This window comes from Fringilla coelebs, assembly GCF_963513975.1.
Source record: "Fringilla coelebs genome assembly, chromosome: Z".
Lineage (NCBI taxonomy): Eukaryota > Metazoa > Chordata > Aves > Passeriformes > Fringillidae > Fringilla > Fringilla coelebs.
The window spans coordinates 42367875-42395570 of NC_140031.1; the positions used below are offsets into that span (position 1 = coordinate 42367875).

The following is a 27696-nucleotide window of genomic DNA, read 5'->3' on the forward strand; positions in this document are numbered from 1 at the left end:
CCTTACAGCTCCCTGATATGACAACCTAGGCTTTTTTGCCTATCAAAAACCTACCCACTATTCTGCAGAGTAGGAAACAGGTTCTCCAAATACACAGAATTCTCACCCACAGAAAACATCAACTCCCTTAAATATTCATATACAAGCTAAAGGTCTAAATTTTTGGAAAAGAACCCTTAGGACAGAAAGTGTATGTGTTGTTTGGCGTAGTGCATACTTGTAGCCCTACATATAATGAATTACATTCAGTGCAATGTTTGAGCTAACCCATTTAAAAGTATCTTGACAGTACTGCTAATAACAAGTGGGCAAGTGCTTCTGATATTTGACCCTAAGTTAGCTTAACTGTAAGAAATGTAACTAAATACTACTTCTTCCTAAGGTATTTAGAAACCTTGCCCAAATACTGGTCAAGTCCTGTAGAGTTGCTTTTTTGTCTTTGACACCAGTCTCTCTCAGTAAAGCAGTGCATCTGCATTATACTTGAATTCACACAAGGGCATTTGATTTATACAACAGCAGAAAGAAGGTAAAACTTTCATGAAGACTTATTTTTAATCACCTGTGTATATGCTTAGCTTCCTTTGTTTTTGGGGGGTTCTGAGCAACATGGGTTAGTGAGCATAACAGATTGAAGCAAACTATTAGTATTTTTTCTGCCTACATTTCCCTGTAAACATCTTTTTTTTCAGTTCTTCCCTTCCTCTAACAGAAAGGAAGAAAACCTATCACTTGTAATAGTTTCCCCAGACAAAAGGTCGCAGGAACACAGACACTCGTTCATTAGTTTAAATACACATATTGGTTTAAATACACATCTGGCTTTTAAAATTCATCAACTCTGTAAGCACACTGAATTTCTACTTCTATCACTAAATAATATAAAATACATTGATTGTTCATCATTTACTTACTTATGATTAGAAAGCATTTAAGTGGAAGATTCAAGCTGAGGAAGCAATGTCATGTGGGAAGAAGCTGTGATTTGGTGTGGTGCAAAACAACCCAAAACAGTATTTCCACTGCTCTGTAACTCTGTCTTGAATAACACATGTTCTGGAGTTTAAAAAGAGGGGGGGGGGAAGTATTTTTTGAAATGCATGAGTAACATTAAGATTAAAAAATTGGGTTTTATTACAAGATAGACTGTCAGCTTCCTCTGAGTACACCCTACATCTCTGGGCAGAATAGAGTATAAATTTTAGTTACATGTTAATTTGTGATGTCATAAACTTCTGAGCCTTTCTAGGCTGTATCCAAAATAACTAGAGGAAAAACGGAAAAATTGCACTCTAAAATAGATAAGAGAGAAAAAATTTAGTGTAACCTTGGTTTTAGTTCTGTCCTTCCTCCAAATTTCCTGTTTTGGCCTGAAGGACTGTCAAAGGACATTTAAAATGATGAAGTCAAAAGCAGATCTGAGATTGTGGATCAAAATCCCCTGAAAGGAGCCCCAAACCCACAGAAGGGTGAAATACAGCCTCCCCCTCAGCCTTGAGAGAAAAAAGGAAACTGACACACAGGGGCTAGAAGGGAATTGCAGTATGTTTCAGCCAGATCCCCAAATTGGATTGTCAGGGAGTCAGGAAATCTGCCAAGACAAACACATGCTGTTTAATGTAGACCAGCCCAAGATAATCTGTGCCTCAGTTCCTCACTCATAAAACAGGATAACATTCCAAGCTTTATGGGGAGAAGAACGTACCCAAAACACTTTGAAATAATCTGATCCCATAGCAGAAGAAGGCAAAAAATTCCCAAGATCTGCCATCTCCATTTGATGTACAAAACATGGAAAGACAAAGGTTAAACAACTCACTGCAATCACACACAGAGACAGAAGTACAGTCAGAAATTAAATCCAGACCTCTGAAATTACAGTCCTGTGTTTTAATCACAAAATTCTTTTTTTTCCCTGATTAAAACAGGAAATGAAAACACAAGTATGAGCTTATTCTGTAACTTCAACATATTACCACAAGCATCTTAAAAAAACATACATAATTCAAATATGATTGTCTCAGCCACATGAATATTTTGATGAAACAAAAGGCACACATGTCATTCTGGAGGAATGATCATCAAACACCTGGTCCTTAAGGGCCTGAATAAACACTGTAACTTCTGAGTTGAAACAACCTTTTATTGTTTTAAGAAAACATGTGTTTATGTGAATTTAAAGATAATGTTGTATCATTTCCAAGATTAACAATGTTATCTGTGGCTAAACTACGTTGAGACCAAAGAAATTTGCCACACCACCTAAGAAAAGGAAGAAGATACAAATGGTGCTGCTATTTGACTGTAAGGGAAGCATTTTTCTTCTTAGTGTGATGTTAGATACCTTTGGTTTGCCAAAGAGCTTTGGCAAACCTATTTGCCAAAACTGTTTTTCCCCTCAGCGATGTCTTTTACTTGGAAGACCCCAGTCAGGGGCAGGGAAGTGACCTGAGGGTGAAGTGCTTTGATGATCCACCGCTTTCTACCTTCTTTCCCAAGACTTTATATTCTCTTTTCCACCTTGTAATTACATTAAGATTCATTACATGATGAAAATGAGTTTGTTCCCATCATAAAGATATATGAATGCCCCTCACATCATGCAGAAATCTCCCTTTGAGGTCACAGAAAAGGTGTACTTTGGAATATGTAGACCATGGCGAATAAATTGCTCAGGAACCCAACCTCCTCACTGGAGTTTTAACAAAGCCACAGTACTGATTTTGAACATTCTGTTTTTCACTGTTTGAAAGAACTTGTTTCTTCCTAACTACAGTTTCTTCATCAATTTTCCTCAATGGACCAAATCTTAAAAAAATTGTTGTCTCAAAATACTTGAAAATCAGACATAAGAACATGCAAATTTATTCTGAATAATTGATACCTCAAAAATTCTTCCACAAAGTAATGATTGTCTCTATTTGGTGGCAGGGTTTCTTCTCAATTATTTTTCCTAAGCATTCAGCATAAAGGCATCAAAGGCTGCAAACCCGTAACTGCAAACCCATTTAGTCAGAGTTCAGTAAAACAGGCACATCTCAAAGCTTCTTGAAAAACCCAGTTCTCCTGCACAGGGTTCAGCTCCTGGCATCCAAAGCAGAATTCAGAAAGCTCACATAGGGAAAAGTGCAGCAGTGACAACAGAGATGTTTCCCATACACTTGGCAAAGACTGAGATCTCTGGCAATCTTTAATTGCCAAGTAATTCTAGGAATCCACAGCATGGACTGCATAAAAATACCCTGCTAGATGGTATCTACATAGGTAATGTTTCTTATCCCTTAATATTCAATGGGTATAATCTTAAACCAAGTTACAATGGTTTTATGTTTCAGGTTTCCACTGAAGCATGTCTTTTTTGAAGCACTAATACCAGCAGCAATGGCTCTCGCATGGCTCAGTGTGAGGCTGCACTGTGCAGTCACTGAATGGAAAGAGTCCTTTGTTCCATGAGATCTCCTTCCAAGCAGTTAGGTACTCCTTTGCCTTTTTTCACCCTTCCTCTTTTCTGGCTTTCAAACTGACCCACATGATTTTATGCAAAATATTCAATTTTTTTAAAATCAGGGTCAGTTTCTGAAAATAAAATAAATCTACCACCAAAACATGGCATTTCATTTGAAGGACTGATTTTTTAAAAAAAATGAAACAGAAGTAAGCATGCAATGAGGCAATCCCTAACCCTTGAAAGGTCCTGGGCCTCATAACACCCTCATGACTTCTCACTAGACCTTTGACCTGACCTCGTTTTTCTAAAGTTTCAGGTTTCTGTCCAGTCTAGTGGATATTAAAAAGAAAATAATCTACCAGCAGTGTACTCTTCACCTTTTAATGGCAGGTCCAGAACAATGATGGCACACTACTGCTTCCAACACGAATGGTACAACACCCATTGTGAAGTGTCATAAGCCAAATGGATTTTAAAATTTTTTTTTTCCTAGCTACTTCTTTATTTTAACTTAGTGTTCCAAACCAGCAAAGGCTGCATAGCAAAGCATTAAAAACCTAGGAAAATCCAGGATAAAGGACATCTTGAGAACCCAAATTTACTTCCACTTGAGGGAAGTCATAAAGTAATTCTTTTTTTCACTGTATCAGTTGAAATGTTCTATTTATGTTGGTATTCGTGAAATATTAACAAGTTCATTCTCAGTGCAGGAGAAGCACTTAGCAAATAGAAGCCAAAGAAATAAAATTAATTACTTTTTCTATAACAGAAGTGAATCAATGAAAAACTTGTTTCCCAGGCTTATTGGTATAACATAGGCCAGAAAAGAAAGGCCAAGGGGAATGTAACCCATGATAAGCAAGAAGGATAAACTGGTGGTGACTGATAGGGAGAAAGATGAGTTATTCAATGACTTCACTGGCAGTCACCCTTTCCATTAAAGTCCTTGATCCTCTGTGTGGGTATGGGGGAGTCAAGTCCCTCCCACTAGGAGAAGAGCAGGTTTGGGATCACGATGAAGCTGAGCAGCCCTAAGTCTATGGCACCCGATGAAATATGTTCCAGAATCCTGAGGGAACTGGCTGATGTTGTTGCCAAAACAATCTCATCATATTTGAAAAGTCAAGGCAGACAGGCAAACTCCTTGGTGACTGAAAAATAGGAAAAATGTCTTCCATTTTTAAAAAGAGGAGAAAGGAAGATATGAGAAACCACAGACCGGTGAGCCTCTCCTGTGTGCCTGGAAAAATCATGAAGCAGATCCTCCTAGAAGTTATCCCACGGCATATAAAAGACAACAAACTGACCCAAGGCAGCCAGTACAGCTTTACAAAGGGCAAATTGTACCTACCTCATGAAGTTCTACAAGATTAAGCGCCAAATGCTGCGCCAAGGTTGGGGAAATCCCAGACATGAACACAGACTGGGAGATCAAGTCACTGAGAACAGCTCTTTGAAGAAGGACTCAGGGGTTCTTGTGGGTGAAAAGCTGGAAGTGACCCAAAAATGTGAGCTCTCAGCCCAGAAGGACAATTGTATCCTGTGCTGCATCCAAAGCAGTGTCCAACAGCGTAAGGGAGGAGATTCTACCACTCCATACGGCCCTCATGAGACCCCATCTGGAATCCTCGGTCCAGCTCTGCCATCCTCAGCACAAGAAAGGTGTGGACCTCTTAGAGTGGGTCCAGAGGGGGCCATGAAGATGATCAGAGGGCTGGAGCACCTCTCTGTGAAGACAGGCTGAGAGAGATGGGGTTGTTAAGCCTGGAGAAAGAGAAGGCTTTGGGGTGATCTCACTGCAGCCTTAAAAGGTTCTCATAAAAAGGAAGGAGGGGGATTTTTATACTGGGAGACAGTGCAGGCCTAGGGGCAATGGCTTTGAGCTGTAAAAGGGCAGGTTTAGGTTAGATGTTAAAAAGAAACCCTTTACTCAGAGGGTGGTGAAGAGCTGGAACAGGCCACTCTGAGAAGCTGTGGATACTTCAACTCTGGAAGCGTTCAAGGCCAGCCTGGATGGGACTTGGAACAACCTGATAAAGTGGAAGGTGTCCCTGCCCATGGCAGAAGGATTGGGACTGGGTGACTTTAAGGTCTCTTCCAATCCAGACCATTCTATGATTCACTTTTCATCCTTACAACTGAATCAGCGAGTGAACCCAGGTGTCTTGCAGAAATCACTAAACCACCTCTCAAGTCAAAATCACTCTAACAAACAGAGGTTTTCCCTAGCTACTCAACAACAGGATTCCAGTCTTGTTTTACCTGGCTCTTCAAGTTATAATAATATAACATGGGTAAATTTGCAACCACAGCAAGCTAAGCATTTCACCCATTCATTTTTAACCACTCTTCAAGCCCATACTTGCCTTGTAAACAATTACTGTTCCAACATGACTTTGTGGTAATTTGCTTGTTCAGAATATGAAATAAGCAAGCAGAAGTTGCTCAAGAACAGTCAAAACCCATTGTAACCCCTGTCTAAAAAAGTTGCATCCATTCTGAGAGTTTTTGGTCAAATTAGATACTTTTAGCAAGAACACTGTGGTTGCAGGCAGCGTTTACTGAGTTTATGAACTAAATACTGACAGAGCAAAAGTAGTCAGAGCACATTAAGTAATTTTCCAAAGAGTACTTACTGAAGATTGTGATTTGGGCTGTTTGTTGGACCTGCAAACATAAAATAAACAAGTATTGCCGACAAGTTTAGCTCAAGGACAACATAATAAAAAAAGTCAATAGCAATCTAAAGGAAATTGTCTCTTTAAGGAAAGTTTATCTCAAGATCCAAAGAAAACCCTCTGCATTCCTGAACATAATTATATATTGTTATTTTCAAAGCCACAAATAAAAATCACATGAATCTACTGTCTGCTCCAGCAGCAACTTGAATGGACTTAATTTTTTTCATAAAATATTTTCTACCATAAAGACGGGTAGTTAGTTATTTTAACACCTCACTTACCTTTTAATAAGCCCCAACTGTGCCTTACTATCAGAATTTAGGATGTGGCAAGGGGATTATCAACTTTTGCAACAGCAGGAGCAAGGGTCAATATTCAGCGCTTCAATACTCAATCACTACACACTAAACTGTGGAATCCATTATTTACATTACAAAATAAGAAAAAAAAATTTTAAAAGATGTATCTGGAATTTTTTCTTCCATTGCTCCAAAGGCAAGATAAATAAAAGGATGGCTTCCAGATTGGGCTATTAAGTCTCCAAAATGTAATATAACTTGTTCAAAGGTTTCTTGTACCTTCTCATGTCAAAAGACAGAATTTGAGGCCACACTCCACATAGCAGTACAGAACAAGGATGGGCCCAGAACTATGAACATCACACAGAAAACTGCTTCTTATTCTTCTCATCAGTTTTTGGGGTTTTTTTCACAGACTGAGTTCAGCAGTAGAGTGAAAACTCCAGGCAATGAAATGTTACCTTTTTGTATTTTTTACTGGCACTTCTTTAATTTTTTTTCTTCTGTGTATTTACAGACCTCTACATCTGTATTTACTTTCTTTTATTACCACTAAAGAGGTATCAAGTTCAATTGAGAAGTTCTGTGCTGGGAGAGAGGCCCCAGGCACTGACTTTATTTTCTTTTGTGTTGAGAATTTTTCTTAAAACTTTAAATTCATTTCTCATTATGCTATGGTTAAAACTAATACCTAGTCTATAAAGCAGTCTGAGTAGTCATAAAAGCCAGGAACTTACCAAGCCTGACAAACAAAACTCCTGTTGCAGTTATTGTCTTCATCCCATTTGAAGCCACACACTGGTAGTATCCTGTGTCTGTGGTATCCAGATCCTGGATTCTTAGACGTGAACCATAATCTGTTTTTCTGATGATGATCCGTCTTGGCTCCTGAACCACTGGAGCGTCATTTTTTAGCCATCTGACATTCGGAGATGGATTTCCTGCTACCTTGCAGTGGAGGATTGCTGTTTGCCCCTGGACTACAGTGATATTGTTTACCGGTTCCAAGAAGGTCAGGAAATAACCTAAGAGGATAAAAGGTCAAAAAAGATCAAACTTTACTTGGGTTGAGGTAAAAGCCTGCTTAAAGGTACTTTTTAAAGAGAGAACCTTGGAAACAATTTCAGTTTTCTTTTAAGATTAAAAAAATGCAATTCACTTTCCTAAGATTAAAAAAATGCAATTCACTTTCCTAAGAACACCACAGCAACACACTCCAATTTATGTTTCCTTACTGACTTCATGTTTATGTGCAGGTAGGTACGCAAATTCAAAGGTCAGCCATGAATTGATACTATTACACTCCTTACTGTTTATTTGAAGCAGCAGTGACTTTTTTTACATCTGACAGGATAAAATACTGACATCCTAACATATATCTTGTGCTGGTCTGTTCCAACAGCAAAATACATCCTTGCTCCATGGAAGAATAATCCCGGTTGTAACCATATTGGAATATCATTGTGATTTTACCACATAATCTTCTTGCATGATCACAGTTCTTTTTGTCTCAAAAAGAACTACAACTGGAAAAGTTACTTTTAGATATTAATTTGACTTGTTAGTTACTGAACAAAAGCTCAAAATTAGGTTGATTTGGACAGGCTTATATTATAATAAATTTTCAAGATTGTATGTCTCACATTCAATTTAAAGAAATACTGTCTCAATTTCAGAAGTAACCTGTGATATAGAGGGGACCCATAAGCTGATTATAGACTGCCATTTTTACATCATGTAAAAATATATGGCCAAGGAAACACCTGTATGGATCGGTGATCTCTAGAGATGACAAAAAGGAAAGAATTGATGAAGCGCACTGTCAAAACCTGACAATCCAATCTTTTGTAGGTTATTATTTATAAATTTAATTTGGTGTTGGGGGTCCTGCAACTAATACACATCACAAACTGAAAGCTTGACAATATGCAATTCCACTGATACAGTAATGTTGCTATATTACCTTACAAAAGAGGTAAGATAAGTATCTAGCTGTCATGCTCATGTGTTTGTTCCAGTCAATTTAGACCTTCTAGACATAAAGCATCAGGAATTCAAATTACATTATATTTTTATGGCAGCTGAATACAAATATCAAATAATTCTGATGGATGTCCACATGTAGACCCTTCCTGGGTTTTCTGCGTATTACATTGTTCTCTACCGCTGGCCCTTCAAAAGAAATCCTGTTATAATGAATAATATGAGCGTGCAATGTCGGCAAGTGCAAATTTAGTTTGTTCACTAAACAGAAGATTAATAGAATAAGTCTAAATAGAAAATTAAATCAATCCAAGTATGTAAAATCTCCACACAATATTGAAAATTTACAGGGAAATTATTTTATAATTTTTTGGCATAAAATAATAAATTATTGTTTATGTAATTTTATATTAGTTGGCCCTATTTTTAATTTAAAATCTTTAGCAGACTTCAAAACATTCTGACAGAATACAAACAATATTTATTTTTGAATAACTTATACAAAAGAGAGAAAATGTATATTAAAGCTTTCAGCAATGCCACACCACTACAATGCAATTTGTTATGTTCTTACATTTCATAACTGAAGAAATAGAAATACTATGGTGACATTCTGGCAGGGAAAACAAAACCAGTAAATTTGCTTCCTGATATAGTCAACTGAAGCCATTGATTAAAGCTTCTCTTTAAGCCAACATTTTACACACATAAGCATTTCTAGCAGCATGAAAGAAAGCACGATCAGTCCTACCACAAGTTAGAAAAGGATTTTCAATGGCTACTTCACTCATAGCTTGTTATTTAGATTTATTCCACCACCTTTCCACAGTCTGTATGTAGTTTATTCTCATGAGCACCATTGAGATACTGGGCAACATCCATAAAGGTGTTACCTAGCAGAGACAGAGATACCACAATCCTCATCTACTCAGTGCCTATCAGGCCACACTTGGAGTACCATGTCCAGTTCTGATCCCTAAAATGCAAAAATAACACAAAAAGACAGGAGAGGGTTCAAAAGAGGGCTTCCAATATCATCAAAGGGCTAGACAACACGTCCTATGAGGAAAGACTTGAAATAGTTAAGTCTTCTCTTCCCCCTGGAGAACAGCCAGGCATCATCGCAGTTTTTCAGTACCTAAAAGGCACGTTCAAAAAGAACGGAGACACTTGTCACAAGGAGCTACATGGAGAAGACAAAGGGTAGTAAGTGAAACTAGCCAGTGAAACAATTTCATTTCAATAGAATAAAGAAATTTTTTGTGGTGAGAACAATTCCCTGGAAAATGAACTGCCTAGAGATGCAGTAGGGTCCTCATCGCTGGAGGTTTTCAAGATGTGATTGGACAGAGTACTAGATCGTCTAGTCTAAGCCTCCTTTCCCCAGAAATGTTGGATTGGATGACCTTTGGAGGTGCTTCCCAGGCTGGAATGTTCTGTAGTTCTTTGGGTCTCAGGTTCAGCAATCATGGGGACAGGCTGAATGTGCTCATACAAGGCAGGCAAAATAATTTCAAGACCTTTTTTGCAAAGAAGGGCCTCTTCCACCACAGAGTCAGCACAGAGGTACGTTCATCTGGCTCAGAGATGCTTCTGATACCCAAGAAATGACAGAAGCAGACATCTGTCTAAAAGGTGAGGCCAATTCAAGTCCTGTAAGATGACAGAGAGGGACTGTGATTTGTCTGGCTCTCTAATATATTTTTTGCTCTTCACATGCAAGTACATGAGAGGGTTATATTGTTCTTGAGCCATTGGTCAGCTTATACCTGGCTCAAACCCTTGTCATCATTTCACTTTTTCTGATTTTAAATCAGCTGGGTGGAGTCCTCTTTTTGAGATAGTCATGGATATTAAATTCAAATATATTTGGATGAAAACAGATAGTAAATTTGCTCATTAGGATTTATTAACTCAGGATTAAATCCATGTTTGAACTTTCTGTTTTACTAATTAAAACAGAACTACTGCAGGAAGTAATTAGATCCATATCTTCAAGCCATCCAAAATATTTCATATGAATCTGTGAATCTGATCCTAATAATAACAAGAACAAAACTATTACCATGGAAAGCAATGCCAAAGACTTATGGGTTCATTCAGACCCAGTGCAATTAGATAGACTTTGCCTGAAGTCAGCATCACTGCATCTATTTCCTGCAGGTCAAAATTCAGCTTTAGTTCATCATTACTCTTGCCAATTTTACAGGTATTTTCTGCAGTTTTTTATATTACCTTGTTATTACAAACCAAGTAATAAATATTTTAACCTAATGAACTTCAAAGCATTTGTGTTTTCCAAAGTTCTCCAGAGCAGCCTAAGACCAGTGGGGCAGCTCAGGGCCTATTCTCTGCCTCTGTCCACCCTGAACTGCACACTCTCTATTTGTGAGTTTCATTTCCTCTTTGAAAAGCGATGTTTATGTGCTCACTGATTCTGAAGTATCTCTATGACAGAGTGGGCAGCCATTTGTTTAGCTGCTCTGTTATTTGGTGTCCGCTTTAGATAACCCATAATTGCAATTCTTTCAAACAAAGTGGAAAATTTAACCAACCATGTTCTAAAGAATGTTTTCTTTATTTAATTTCTGTGGTGATAATCAGCAGTTACTTTTTTGGTAATGTGCATCACACCACAAACACAGTGTAGGTGCCAGTTTGACAAAATGCTTTGGGGAAAAAAACAAATTTTCCCAGGATAAATTAGGACCTCAACAATGTACAAAGCAATTTTTTTCCCAATGTAGTTCTCCTTCTGTCTTAGTAAATCTTAATTTGGACAGGTACAAAGGAAAATGAAGCGTGAAAATGCTAGAACTTGTATTTAACTTGCGCCCTGTATTTTGTGTTAAGCATTAGTCAAGTAGGATTTTTAAAAACTGGAACAAAATTGTTAATCTGTTTTAATACTAACATAATTTTGAAACAGAAAATAAATACTCTATAATAATATTTTGTTACTGTTACATATTGCCAAACCTGTGAATGTCCTGCATTGTAAAAGTCATATTATAAAGATTTTTATTTTATTTGGGAGATAGATAACAAATATAATTCATTTAAAAAATACAAGTAAAATATCCAGAAATTTCCTGTGTTGTGAAATTAATATTGTTATATAATGGTTCTTATACTCTGGTTTTTCCAAGGGTCATTGAAATGAAGGAAAATGCTTCCTTTGCCTTCAGTGATCTTTGGCATGGTTCAACTATGTCAAAAGGAAAATCTATCTGGTAGATATTTCTGCATTTGCTGTAGGCAAAACTGCTGCAAATTAAATTTCTCTTTCATTATGGTTTCCAACATAGTCTACAACTAGTACTAGTATTTATATTGCTTGAACAGATTAAAAACTGTTCTGTCAAGAAGCTATGAGAGGACAATGCAACTTAATCTATATATTATGTTTTGCTATCATATTCTATGTACTCTATGAATAACACAGCTTAGGGAAATGATTGACATGAATTCCAGCAAAACTCTTTCATATTTGGAAAACCTTTGTTAGGTTGCCAGTACTTCATATTTTTAAATAGAATAAATTTGATATAAATATATCAAACAGAATCCCAAAGAAAATCAACATTAAGATGACAGGTCTATTATTCATGTTTTGGCAAGAATATAAAAATAAGCTTTTCCAGAGTGTGTCAAATCATTGTCAAGATATGCACAAGAATAGATACTAAACTAAAAACCTAAAGGGTGCAACTATCACTAAGACCTCACATGCATATTATATTTCTTAGTTTTATTTACATTATTCTGGCACTTACATGTCCAAGTTATTGGCTCAAACCATATGTGTTATTCTTGGCATAAACACAATATAAAATGATTGTTCTTCTTTTGTTATTTTAAGATCTTAGCTATGATTTTGAAGTCCATTCTAAAAAAATATTTTAAGGCACTTTAGTTCCTTTAGATCATGTAAATTATGCCTTAATTGTTTTCAATTCAAGTTTTAGTTCCTGTTCATTTTTTATTGTTTTTCCTTTTTTTCTATGTGATTTTGAAAATATTTATGCATTCATAATTTTAAAATAAGCTTCAAGATGGCAACCATGAATAGTACTTAGTAACAATTTTTAAACCCTTTTTAGCTCAGAACTTCCAAATAATTTATGAATATTGAAGTCTCATGAGATGGCATGATCATCACACTTATTTCCCAAAAGCAGAAAGTAGAGCAAGGAGAGTCTAAGTGATCTGACAGTTTACACATAGCCAAAGTGTCAGTATCGGTGATACTACACTGAGATTCACATCTTTCTGTATTCCTGAGATAATCACGCTCTGAGATAATCATCTACTTTGGCTCCTATCCAAGTGGATTCACCTTTCTTTCTGCACTGCACAAGAAACACCAACACTGAATACCCAGTTTTTGAGAAAAAGAAAGGAAAATTTGATTCATAAATGGCTAGATACCTGAGGATACAACAGCCTTTTCAGAGCAAGTAGTAATAATTGTATATATGTTTTATCACTTTTTAGAATACTTATTTCTCCATAAGTTATAAATATTTATTTCATTAACTTTATGCAACAGTCCAAAAAGCTCATAAGGCCATTCATTTGGTATTACAGAACACATTACAGTTTACAAGAGTCTCAGCTTGAGATACTCAGAATTTAAAATCACCTGTTAAAAAAAAAGGGCAAATACATTTTTTTCTGCATAACTGCACAAATTTAGACCATTTTCAAATTCATGGAATCAAACACTTCTGGTGTTCAAAACTCCTATGAAAATATGGATATTGATTTTATGTAAAAAGCAATGTGGGATTTTTTTCCCTAACCTATCTTACTTTTTTTTTTAATGCCTTCCCAGCTTTTTTAGTTTTTGTCTTCAGATAGTCTTTTTTTCTTAGGTATAAATAAAAGAGCATGATCTTGCTCACCACAGCTCTTTCATATGGCAAATTTCTGCTCTGACATTTTTAGACTAATATAAACTTATATCCGACACAAAAAGGTTTGGGGACAATATTTTGAGTAATTAAACTAATGATATTTCCACCATAGGCAAAGTCACATTTTCCCACAATAAGACATAATTTTTCACCTAGGATGCATACTTTGGCTTATGGAATGCTGAGGAAGACACCAAAAATTTACTGTGTTATGAACACAGTACTAAGCATAAATTGTTCATTAAATTGACAGGTAATCTATAAAGAATATCCATGAGATATGGAGTTTCTTAAGCTTATACAAGAACTGAAGACTATAGTAAGAGAAAATGCATGTGAAAGTTTCTGAAATGCAAATTATGTCTTTCTAGAGGTGTGTATGACAATGCTGATCTTAGGGGACATCAATGGCATCGTAACACCTTGGTGGGTGGTGGGAGTCCAGTAAAGTGACTCCATCCACAAGTAAATCAGAATTCCAAATAAACCGAGAAATATCATCCTACTAAGGAGGATAGATTGAAGCCTAAGACTCATGATTACTTGCACAGAACATTTTCCGAAATAAAAACAAGTCTCCCCAGTTCTTCATCCTCTGCTTTATTTAATCTTGATATGAAGATGAGGGATTTATAGTTTATTTGGGTCCCATTAGAAAATGGACAGGATATTGGCAGATGTTCCAAAATACACGAGTAGCTAAAGAAACTACACTATTATATACTGCTGCATAACATTTCCAGATGAAATGATACATTTACAGCCTAATTTAATCCAATTTGCATCTCATCCTCCATCCAATTTTTTTTCTCAAGGTACAAAAATCCATCCAGAAACATGTAAAATAAGTTGATTTGTTTCACATTCTCTTGAAATGTCCTTAGGAACAAGGAATGAACAACTACCACTCCAGGAATGAAGCAGAATTAGCTTTGAAACACTGTCACAATGTGCTCATTGTCCTCTCCTCTGAAATCAGTGGGCTTTTAGGACCCAGTGAGGGTATGTTAGATTGTCTGTGGAAAAGAGTAAGACACCCAGTGAAGCTTACTTGAAAGTAAGATTGGGGAAACTATCAACTTTACAAAGACTGACTGGACTGAGAGGACAATTGGACTGTGCTTGAATGTTTTACTTTTATTCCAAAGCAGACCTAAGTTCTTCTACAACAAATGCTCAGTGCTCTGCACTGGTTTTCAGTGAAACATTGCTCAGACACAGTGCTTTTTAGTCATTCATGTGCTCATTTAAAGGAAACAAGGGAAAATAAATTCTCCTCAAAGGCCTAGCCAGGCTATTGTCCCTTCTCCATCAACTATCAAAAGGCTAGCTTCACTTGTAGGAAGAGACTTTCAACATTTTTTAAAATGAGCATTATTAATAATACCTTGCTTAAAGGTATTGATTGGAAACAGAAACATTTCTCAGGACTTCTGGAAGATTCTAGAGAAGAGGATGACTAATACACTTGGTACATTTAAAGTGGGTTTTAATTTGGATATTATTAAATCTGGTTATCTCCCTGCCTGTTTTGGGTCTATTCTAAAATAAGAAAAATTTTAAAATAGGAGTTTGCAAGCAAATCAAAATAAAAAAATATTTCAGAAGGAAGGAAGAAGGTTGATTTGATGGAAGGGCTTAAGAACTGTTTCTAATGATTTCAACGGTATGCCCAAACTTTGAAATAGAACTGTCCAGTGGTTTTTTGTAACAAAACCTGATACCTTACTATGACACAGAAACAGAAACACCTGAGCTAACATTCCAACTAGCTTTGCTTCTATGGAGAATTTTGTGCCCAAATTAAAAATAAAAGAAAAGGGAGCAAATGAGGCCATTTCCAAACTAGGCATGCTGGAAACTAACAACTGATTCGATACCAGTGAATAACTTAAGAACATGGGGCTCTTTTTTTTCTTCCTTATTTTTTTTTCTGAAGGAAATGCACAGTTCTTATGGTGTAGAAATGTTTGAGATGTGATTAATTACTTCCTCAGACAGATATTGCCTGTGGCTCTGCAAAGGAAGGAAGTGGAACTCCTTTTTCAACAAGAAATTAACCAACCACTGTCACATGAAAAAAAAAAAAGAAAAAAAAAAAAACAAAAAACCCCAAAAAAAACCAAAAAAAAAACCCCACACCAAAAAAAAACCAAACACCCCACCACCCCTTTTTATGTCTGTAGTCTTAAAAGCTCAAACATAACAAAAGAGAGAAGTGGGACCAACTTGCCAGGCAAACAAGCCTATCAGATGTAGTTAAAAATTAAACATGGCCCTTTTTCATCAAAAGTACTATGTACTTCAGTGTGAATAAAACAACTGGTAATAATACAGTGCTACTGACAGGAATTACTACTACTAAATTTTTTTCCCAGAATAAATCTCAAATTCTAAACTTCTAAAATATCTCAGCAATTTCAGAAAGTAGCAAAGAGTTGAGAAATAGAGTGTACCAGGTCTTCTTTCCAAATAGGAGGGACTTAGACCCATGCTGATAATCAGAAGCAAGGTTGTTACATGTGTAAACAGAAACACATCTATCTTAAGGACAAAATTTAAAGGAAGATTCCATAAAAGTCATCGGTCTTTATGGACAAAATTTAAAGGAAGATTCCATAAAAATCCTCTCAATATTCACATTTAGGGTAAGAAATCTAACGAATATTCAGGTGGACAATAAGGATTAGATAACCTTGGATATCTATGAGAAGAGAAACGATATTCCAAACTACCCCCAAAATTCATGTTCCTCTGAAAGACAAACTGCAAGAAGATCCATTCAATACCACAGCTCCGTAGATTTCAACGCGTGCTCATTAATGAAGCTGACATTATTATCTGGCACTTTTCTTTAGCATAAGAGTTGACATTACAGCAACGCATCCATAAAAAGATAAATTCAGTATGCAACTGAAAAAAATATTGTTCTTCAGGTAGAATACTGAGAATTTTCTGCTTTAGAAAATTGCACCAAATTACAATTGGAAGCACAATTTGCAGTAAATATGTGCATCTTCAGATCCAACAATAGCATTTGAATCAATAGTTTTAAGTGGTAAAGTGTCACAAAATTTATGTTAACTAATAAACACCTAGAAATCCTGACACTACAGTCAGTTTAAAAAACCAAAGCATTAATGCTCAGAGCTACTTTAAAAGTACGTATCCTTGTGTTGTAATGGGCTAGATTTAATTGCCTTAAACTAAAGACACCAATACATAACATTTACCTGAATATGCTAAGTGTGGCACTGTACAACATTAAATCAATTTCCTGGCAACAATGTGAAATAAAATATGCTAGGAAGGTAATAATAGCACACTAACCCCTCCATGTGGGGGGACTCAGCATGCTTGAAAATTAATTTTTATAGACTCTTTTATCCTTGCTTGGAATTCCCTGCTTGGAATCAGAAGTGCTAATTCAAGAAAGGAAGGTTGCCTTCCTTGCAGACTTGTATTAATAGACAGGGAACATACCATGACAGGATTTTGCTGATCCTTTCTGAAGAATGTTTATACTTAAGCAGGGCAATGAAATTAGAATGCATTTTACCTTTAGGTGTTGGAATTGGTCTCTCAAGTCCATCCACATGACCTAAGGGATCGTTTGAATCTGGAATTTCCATTTCACCTACAAAGAAAAGAAGATTTTGTTGAACTGAGGTGGTGAGCTAATCTTTCTGTTAAACAGCATTATAACAGTGAGTTCAGCACATTCTCCAAGTCCACATTCTGCTTCCAGAGTTGCACATGGAAAAGACAGCACACAGGAAACGCATATCGAAAAGGTGAGGATTTATCCATTGCAGATTAGAAAACGCTACAATAACTACTTTGTGGATTACTTGGTGTTTGGCAAAATAGAAAGCATTAAAAACTACATTCCAGTTCTTAGTAGAATAAAGTCCACACGTTTTTACAAAGAATGCAAACATTTCCTGGAAGCAATGGTGGCTTAGCAAATTAAACAGTATACCTGAGCTTTACTGATAGTGTCAGTTACAAAATGGCATAAACTTGCTTTTAAACTTACACTATGGTAATTCAGATTCCATCTCCAGAGGTCAGACTCATCATCGCTACTGACTTTCTCATCCTACTCTCAGCCTCATCCCTAAAAGATATCTTTAGAAATTAAACTATAATAACTGTTTTCCAAGGATTTCGAAGTGTGAGGAAATGGACAGACACCTTCTGTATGTGCTCCTTTTTTTCTGTCTAATATATCAGAACAAGCTAGCACACTGCAGACAGTACTTTGAAGTTCCTTTGCATTCGCAGGTCTTGCAAAACTCCAACCATTAAATATCACCTGTTTGCTCTCCCTTTTAAAAATATTAGGTAAGGAACAGAACTGAAGTTCTAACTCAGATAACAGTATAGATGTTTAACTAAACAGCTTCTAAAATTACATCCCCTAATTTTTTATATTTTCTGATTTATATTCAGTCATCCAAATTCCTTACATCCTTAGCATATCACAAAGATATGCAAATCTAAGGTCATCTAGATCTGAAGTGAAAGATCTGGGATTCATTGTAGATCTGTTAGGGGTGTTGATGGTATCGTTTTAGGTGAAATGAAGCTAGAGAAAAGACTCTCCTGCTTCCTTTTGTCTCCATTACCCCTTCTTCAAACTACAATACCACTCTGAATGCAAGTAAAACACAAGTAACCTTACCCCTATCTTACACCATATTTTCAAAGAAGAAAATAATTGAGACAGTTTTGTGTTTGTTTGTTTATTCTTTCAGCCATTATCTGAGAAGAGATTCAGCTAACTTGCCTTTATCAGGTAAAACACAGAAATCAGAGACATTCTCCACAGCAGGCTGGGTCTGAAAGTATTTCTTTCATCACAGTACTGTCACCTGTCACTACTTCATCGCTACCTTTATCTCCCATTGCTCAAGATTCTTCGCCTGGCAATAGTAAAGATTCCACTTGATTTGTGTGCTCATTCTCAGACACCACAATTAGAGTGATGGTGAAGAGGGTGTAGTACCCTTGGTAACACAATCCTTCCATTTGGAACAGCTAAGGCTTGGGCAGACATCCTCCATCTTCTGCCACTCCCAGCACTGGCCAGTGGAAATCATAGACAATATCCACCTGCAGACTGGAGGGAGAAATGGAGATGAGTGGCCAAGCCGGCTATTGCCAACCTTGTCATTGCAAATCCCAGCATGGTGTGTTTTCATACCCCTGCAGGCATGGTACAGACTTAGCACCTGACTTTTAGCTGCACAGAGCCTTTGCTGATCTTTTTGGTTCAGGGTGAAGTGGTGAATGCGTGACAGGCATATTCTGTCAAATTTCAGAGATACATCACATCTTGTTCTTACCAAGGGGCAGCAAGACAAGTTCACCTCTACTCCTTGCTCTTGCTTGAGCTTCTCTCTGTCACACAAGGGTTTAGAAGGGGCAACAGCATTTACTGGCCACAAGGAAGACAAATCCAAGATGAGCAGAAAGAAGAGTAGGCAAACTGACCAGTTTTTTAGTCCACAAGCACTTGCTCATATCTTATTCTGTTGATCATAATCCACCAGCATTCACAGAGTGGAGCATTATTACAAAACTCTTCTTAAGGGTCTTTGATTGCTTGATTGCTTAACACTCAGTTATCCAGACTTCACGTTGCCTGAGATCTGAGTGGCACTTTTGGTTTAAAACCACATCTTCAACTTTAAAATAGCTGTTTCCATTTCTTCAGTAATCTCATGGGACTCACAACAGAAAAAGACATTAGAAGTTCAGATAAATGAGCACAGAAATGTTTTCCTCTCTCATCTCTCCTTCCCAAGCCCATATCTCTTAATCTTTTTAAGTTTTTCAGAACAAAGGTGGAAAGAAACAAAAGCATTTGCTGTTTTTAAAAAATTCCAATAATAGTTTTATGTGATGTCAGTCTTGTACTTGATATGCTTCTGTCTGGAAAAAACATCAATCTTCAAATGTGCCTGAGCAGAGAACAATTACAAACCATAGATGCCACCTATCATCGAAATCTCCAGAACTAAGCAAAGGTAAAATTAAAATCCTTTGTGTTCTTTGCAAATCATAAATACAAATCAGATCTGTCACTTAAACTTGCTTTTATGAAAGAAATATGTATATTTTCTATAAACAGCAAAATTGCACTTCAACTACATTTATGACAAATTCCAAGCTTTAATCCTAAAGTTTCTCTACCACAACTTAAAACACAAAAACTTTATTATCTATATGAAAAATTAAGTTTTCAAGACTAAAAAGATAACCAGCAAGTCACCACAATAAAATAAAATCTTTTTCTCTTGAACTAAACAGAATTTAAATATTCTGAAGTCAAGAACTTAGAGCTGTGTACTCCTCTTGAATATTATTTTCTTTTTATTATTTTCAGTGCTTTCTGATCTTGCACTAATAACACAGTATGTTTTTCCTGCCAAGAGTGAATCCATGGTGTTTACCTCAACAGCTAGCAATTTTTGTCATTTTTTTCCAGTTTTCCTCAGTACTGTACACATGGACCCTGATCATGTCCCATGATCAACTCTTTGCCGTCTTACTCTTGTTTGAAGATGCCTGCAAACTATGCTCCTGTCTACTTCTGATTTTTAACTCCCTTTTCTCACTTTGTTTAATCAATATTTCCAAAAGGGTATCCCATTTTGCTTTTTTCTTCTTACTTCCAGTATCTTTTCCAAGAAGAGTATTCATGCGCTGTTGCACTCCCTGAAGGAGAAAAATTCCATGAAGTAATTTAAGGTGCCCAATTTTCATGTCAGTTTTCAGTAAAAAACTAGTACTAGGAAAAACATAATTGTTTATTAAACTGGTTTTAGTTGTCACAAAGATACCAGATAGTCACATCTTTTTTTATATCTATAACAAATGCAGCATTGTCATACAACACTAAGAAAAGAGATAGAGTTGCAAAGCACAAACTGAAAGAACAGCAGCAATCCACTATACAGTTGTTATTAAAAACTGGTAACAAAATAAATGCACAATAATTGAACCTTACATGTGATCATACCAATTCACTCTGGCAGTTAGTATGCTCTCCTTGTGTGGTGTTGAGGCTCTCTTACTTCAAAAAGGGTGCAGAAGAGTTGGAAGAGTTTGAGAAGTGAAAATATTTACTCATAAACCAGTTTTTGTACTGCTGCTTTGTCACTCTGAGAAGATGGCTGAGTTCAAAGACCATAAAAGTCTAAAAGTCTACAGAGTCATGAGAACCTGCAGAATGGGTAGACTCTTGGTAGAATGGTGAAAATGGCAGTGCTAGAAAAAATAGCAACAATCAACTTCAAAACAAAGATAAAACAAGGTAAAGTTTTCTCAGAGGAGATGTGATTAGACTGAGTGCAGAGTTCAGATGACCTACAGGTAAGACTGGACAAGTTCAGTGAAACCTCTCTCACAGAAATCCTTTGTGGGCATATTGAAGTGCCTGAGTTAAAAATGGCTGGAGGCTGGGTAAATGCCCAGCACAGAGGAGTAGTAAGTACTTAGATCTCTTCTTACACTTTTATTTCAGATTTGTCCTCAGAGTCAAGACACAACACTGCACAGATCTCTCATCTGCTCCTATATGGTTATTCTCACACTTTTCAATAGCATAAGTTCTCTCCAGGGTATCACAGTTTATTTCTGAAGACACACTTCTTTAACTTATGTTTGCAGTGGGAGTGCAAGGTAGAAGAGATCATGAGTGCTCTGCTCTCATTCCACATTGCATGACCAGACAAGATTTCAACAGAACCAGAACTCAGACTGAATACCAATGGCCAGATGTGCCACTTGCCAGATACTAAGGAATACCTTATTAATCATCTTTTCAGGGAGCACACAATCAAGCGAAACGTAGATGCTGTAAACAGTAACTTTTTTAAACTGCTCACCCACACAAAAATGATTTCTTAACTTTTCAAGGCAGTAAAGCAAGCCATTTCAACTTATGGAAAATCCCATTCTAAAAGAAAACCTATATTTAAAATAATATAATAATCTATACTTTTGATGTACAAAATGCATTAAGTTACTTTGACTCGCATAGTGAACTTTAGCAAGGGAACTGATGATACAGAAAATTCTTTTCCTCCTTGTATATAAATAATTACCACTTATTTTTAAATTTTGCTTCTCCTGAAAACCTGAAGACAACTTTCTTACTGACAAGATTCTACACAGGTAGATAGAATCTGTGTAGAAGCAGGACACTGCTCCATTTTATGCACCAATGACCAACAAAATACAGAAGCAAATATCCAGTGTTACTGGGGCAGGAAGGCTCTTTTAAACTTTTGAAAACTAAGTTGCCCAGCTGATCACAATATCAACTCACAGGGCACAAACCACTCATCATAAAATAACTGATGTTTTTTCCTCTGAAATGGTTATGACTTCACAGATCATTCATTACTTGAGCGATAAGTGCAATAAACAGATTCCAAAATGCTCATGGCCATAAGCAGACATCAAAACAACACATTAATCTTCATCAAAAAGCCAGTCACAAGGAGGGAGTTACCATAATTGATACCAGGAACAAAACAAGACCTCAGTCTCGCACAGAAAGAGAAAAGCAGTACTCAGGTATTTTCAAACAGAGTGGGCCTGATTGATTTAGAGCAGTTAAGGGCTGGCTGATGCAATACCATGCAATGTTATTAACTGTCTTTCATTATTTGCAGAGCACAGATGAGATCTTAAAATATGAGAAATCACACAAGAGTTTCCTATTACTTATTAAAAAGGGTAAAAAAAGGTGTGCCAGAAAATTATAGAGGTATCAGCTCAACTTCAATTCCTGGAAAAATAATGGAACAACGAAGTTATTTTTAAGCATTTACAATAAAGCAGAGAGATGAGTAATAACTAAAATAGAAGCCAATGCTGACTTGGCTGACGCTGATTAGAATCAGACATAAGTCAACAATCGCAAGGTACTGCAAATAAGGCAGAATTCACACATAAAAAGCAGTAATCTTCCCCATTTACTCAAAGCTAGGAAGGCCCTAGACAACTTTCTTCAATTTTCTGTGTTCCATTTCAAGATAGATGAGAGTAAAAGTAAAATACAATGACTAGCACCATGAAGATAGTCCACAAAATGTGACTAAGAAAATCAAAAACATAATGAATACTAAGCCTGCTTGGTCTAAAGAAGATTAGCTATGGACGGAGAACAAGTATTCTTCAAACAGAGAGGTCTCAGTAGATGAAATTTTCTACTGTGTCAGGTTTGGCAACTGTCTAATGCATATGGTACTGCACAGGTAATAGATGCTTCTTCTCCCAGATGAAACAGGACTTCTTAAGATCTTTTCCAATCTTATGACTCAATGAATGAACCATCCCTCTACATTGTGTTTGAAATCCCAAAGCCTACAAATAAATCCTTCAACACTAAAAATTGCACAGCCCTACAATTAGTGATACTGCAGATTTTTGTTCCGACATTTCTTCCACTCATCAGAAATCCTGTTTCTGTAGCTGAAACCATTTTCAGATTTAAACATCAATATGCAACCTTTGCTTCCTGCGGCTGTAACCTTTTACTCGAGTTCTAACTTTCTTCCAACAACACAAAATTCCCAAACTCTCTCTCTTCAGCCTAATACCCTCTAATATTCTGTTCTTTTCTTCATAAAACTTTGTTGACCTTCTGTCAATTACTAGCCTCTGGAGCTCCCAAACAAAGGGCCCACTGTACCCTTTGATTCAGATGCCAATCTGATTACTTTGGCTGGGGGAGGCAGGCTGCTTGGGTTGCTGAATCAGGGTCTTTCATTGAAATTTCTCTTTTCCAACATCTGCAGCCCCTGGCAACCAGTTGCAGAGTGGGCTTGGCAGACCTGTAAAGGGTGGTGAATAGGCTACAAAAGATGCAGTTTGTAGCATAAAATCAGTGCACCCCTTTCATAGTGATGGCAGATTAGAACCTTCACAGCACACGTTTCTTAACTGCTGCAGCTTCACATAAAAAAAGCTGAAGGTGGGGGAAATAACCTTCACTTTCTCTTGCAGTTTCTCTACTGACACAATGGTGAAGTCTGCAAAACAGTCACTTCTTAGCTGGTTATCAGCTTGCAAAGCATACTGTTCATAGGTTAGCATGTTAACTAATTAAACGTGTGCTCTGGCCATCCAAAACTCTTCCAAATTACTTTCAGGTAAATTCATAGTAGTAAAACATTCTCACCACGAGACCATTAGAAAGGAAGTAAATTCTTCTAAGTCTGCTCTCTTATAATATCAAAATAACAGTTAAAAAGTATATTTAAAGTAAAAGCAACAGCAGCCTAAAAGTCACAGAACCTTCAGAAAGCTGGTATTTAACACAGACAAGAAACCTTTCAAAAAAACCAGGGCTGACTTTTACATAATACATTCCCACAATCCATAAGCATTCCCCGTTAAAGAAAACATCTTGTTTCATTAGCATGGATTTTCCCCTCTATAAGTTTTTTTCTATTTTACCTATTAGCTATATTGAAACGTTTTCATTTCAGTAAGTATGAGGAAAAACACTCTATTGCAAAGCGTGGGAACTACATTAGAGGACAAAAGGCAGACACAAAGTTTATGATCTGTAGCAATAAAAGGAGTAGCATTATTTGGATGGAAAATACATCAATTTTGAATAAAATTTTAAAAACCCATAGAGGTTAAATCACTTTCATTCTGCACAATGAAGACTCATTTCTCAAACACATGTGAAGAGAGATTCAAAATTTTGTATTTTGTCACTTAAAAGCATAAAGAAGGAATCTGCATATCACATTAATCTCTGTTGCTGTGAATGTTTGTTCACAGATTTATCCAAGACAGATTAGTACTCTGTTTCAGAACACTTGTTGTTAAGTGCATGATGAAAAAACCACTTTATAAAATTTCACAATGTTCCTGCAGGAACTTCTTCATTTAATTAAGTAATCCTCATTAGCCTGCCATCAAACAATTCTAAAACACAGTAAAAAAGATCAGCTGGTCATCAGAACAGAACTATAGAGAAGGACAGATTCTTGATTTTCACGCAGATCTGCAATGAGCCCTCAAAACAGAAAAAAGTATACTGAAGATGCAGTTTATCTTCTTAATCATCTGCCAGGCGCCTTAGCAAGTATGATGAAGTCAGAGTGAGAAGAAAGAAATCAGATAAGTCATTTAAAATATTATTAACAGGGATTCAAATGTAGACTTCAGTGAATACCTTGATTTATTTCAACACCGCATACTGTTAAAGCATATTTTACATTAACCACACAGCTGCACTTTCAACTGCACTGTCAATCTTTATCCTTTCATTGCCCAACTTTCATCATAGAGCTTAGCCATTGAATAACTTAGATTCTTCCTCCTGCAGCTCCTATCTGCCACTTAAAATAAGAGTTCAGAAATGCTAGTGAGACGAACCAGAGATAAAGATTTGTTCTGACTTCAGTGACAGAAGAAGCTTCATTAACAGCTGTCAAAACACGACAGTGAAACAGACAGAAGCCATGGAAAAGAAGATACTCATTTCAAGTCAATATTTTCAGTGTGTAGCTAAGTTTTGAAGATGTTAAACTTTGGATTACAAATTATTCTATTAATTCCCAGCCAAAACACTCTGATAAAGTTACAATAAAGTCCAGGTCCTCTAATTTTACAATGTAATGTGAAGAACATTTAAGAGCATACAGCCTACACGATGAAGGAATATCCAAATCCTATTTTCAATTCTTAGCGCTTCCTGCAAAATCCTGGCCAAGTCACCTTAGGCCAGATTAGTAAAGAATTTGATGCCAAAAGATGCAGACAGATGTCTACCGGGGTTTTCAAAAGCATGTGGGCACCCGAATCTCATGTCTGCAGTAAATATCCGTTAATCTTTTGTACCTCAGTTGCCCAGAGGCTGAGAGGGGAAAAGGTTAGCTCCCTGATGTGGTTCCCAGTGCAGCTGCATGAGTGTTTCAGTCAGCACAAAGAAGGGAGAAGCACGGAAGCGAGAAACTAAGACAGAGAAAAGGAGGAAGAGAGTTTTTTGGAAGACTGTTGTGATTTATATCACTACAACTCACCACAGAATTTCAGACAAATCTGCGACAGAGAAACTCCACAGTCTCCCAGAACCCTGGTTTTGCAAGAAAAGCAAAACATATAGCACTGGTTGTTTCCAAATTAAAATAATAAAACTGTTCTGAGTGTTTGATAAGTAAGAATTAACTCCATGATATTCACACTGAAAAACACCTGAGGTTTTTTAAGCCACAAGTGGATTTCAATATTATTTTTAATTTAGCAGAAATGTAAGTCTACTAGCTATCACAAACATAGCTTTTCTGTACAATTGTATGCTAAACACTCAGAGACAATATACCAGGGAGCATATAAAAGCTTTGAATCATAGGAAAAAAAACCCAAAAGTAATTATGGATTTCATAATGGAAAAAAAAAAAAAAAGGCAATTGTGGGTACATTCCAAAGCTCTTCACCACCTCAGTTATAAAGTCACAGTTTAAACACAGGCAGCAGAGGCTCTGAACACACCTGCAGTAGCTCAAAGAACACTAAGCAACATGATAATTATCCATGGCATTATTACATGATTGATTATTTTACTGCTTCTGGCTGTGAAAACAAAATAATCTCAACCAAAAGCTTGAAAATAATCATGATTTATGAGTACAACACTCCATCAACTGGGATAAACAATGATTTTCACAGTACTCTTTTTTCCGGAAAGAAAAAAAAAGGAGTAGAATCCAAAAATGCCAGTCCTGTCTGCAGCCTTAGGCTGAAATATTTAACACTTCAGTCAAGGAAAACACCCCAAGTCAGAAAAATACTTGAAAATGGGCTTTTTTCTAAGCACTCTCTTAAATTCTTTCCTATATTTGAACAAAGCAACAATATAATCTCCCTCAGAATAAGAGGCAAAATAAAAATAGCACAGATCAAAATCAAGTGTAACAGAATATAGTAGAACTTATCACCTATTCTAATAATTAATCTGACTGTGTTGACAACAGCAAAGGAACTGTCTTTAGTGAAAAAAACCCTTCCTACAGGTTGTTTAGTTTCCATTCTGTAATTGTACTTCAAAGCAGGAGTTGTAGCACCAGTATTTGATGGTAGGGAGGTCACAACTAGCCACTCTCCTCTCTGGAAAATAGTGAGAGTAAATATATTAATCATATTCATCATATTGATCATATTAATCAGAACATTTTTTATATTATTTATGGTAAGCATTATAAACATCTCCTTGACCAAAAGGATGCCATGAAAATCAAAGAATAATTAATTCTCTAACACTAGGAGCTGACACTAATTTGAGACACCTGGGCACCTAAGCATGACATTTGGGCTATCAATACTCAAAGAAAAGAAGGCTGGCAATGATAAGGCCTTAGTTTTCCTTCAATAAAATCATTAAATAGATTGTCCTGCTCTCTTCTACCACCCATTATCACAAATAGATATCCATGTTTTTTCCTGTCACAAAGCATCAATTATTTTTTAAAGACCCAAATAGAAAGAATACTATGCTGGCTATCTGAAGCTTTACCTAATTACTTGGGATTTGCCTGCTCAAAGTCAGAGTAGAATGGAATTTTACAAAATTACACTGCTAGAATAAACATCAAATACTGTGTTCAGAGAGGAGCTGATCACAAGTAAAGTTTATTTCTTACTATTGGTTTGGATCATGACCAGTAAAAAAAAGTTAATTATACCAGATTAAATTGTTAGAGAGGGCAAACTTCTCTTTCTCAGAATGTATTTTGGATTTTAGATCAAGAGTTTAAAATTCACAATTTTCCACTGGAAGTTCTCTCCATAATGAGTAATTAGCTATGGTCTGTATATTTCTATAAAATTAACTCCTCTCCCCCAATAAACACTACATCTCTGATGGCCATGGAGCAAGTATGGAGAGAGAAAGTTGATGTGCAGTTGGTGTGGCCAGGCAGGTCACAAGTGAACACTCCCAGCACCTCTGACCAGGTCAAGTATTGCTGTGACTAAACATTACTGTGTGCACACATGCATATGCATGTGTGGATATTTCCCTCTGTGACTAGAAAAGGGAAGAAAAAGATAAGAAAGTGTGCCAGGCTGTAAAAGAAACTAGCACCTGATCTATACTTTAGCCATTGAAAAATGAAAAACAGTTTTTCTAATTTGGACATTTTAAGATATGTCATTTTTTTCGTAGACCTTTCTGCATTTCCCAGTATGGGGTTATGTATTTAAATAACACTACTAGTAAAGTTTAAGTAATACTTATATGTCTTCATTTGAGAGTAGCTATCTAAATCAGAGATTGCTTCTATTGATAGGTTTTATCCAGTCCATACTGGAAATATCTTCTTCCTACT

General features: G+C 36.4%; 1 protein-coding gene across 1 annotated transcript in view; it reads right to left on the minus strand.

The window, feature by feature from the left end:
- ROR2 (receptor tyrosine kinase like orphan receptor 2) overlaps nt 1-27696 on the minus strand; it is a 139084-nt gene that overhangs the window by 25539 nt on the left and 85849 nt on the right. The window contains exons 2-4 of the mRNA XM_084224912.1: nt 16890-16967; nt 7166-7453; nt 6085-6115 (exon numbers count right to left, since the gene is read on the minus strand). Of these exons, the coding sequence (XP_084081038.1) occupies nt 6085-6115; nt 7166-7453; nt 16890-16967 (397 nt within the window). The remainder of the gene's footprint in view (nt 1-6084; nt 6116-7165; nt 7454-16889; nt 16968-27696) is intronic.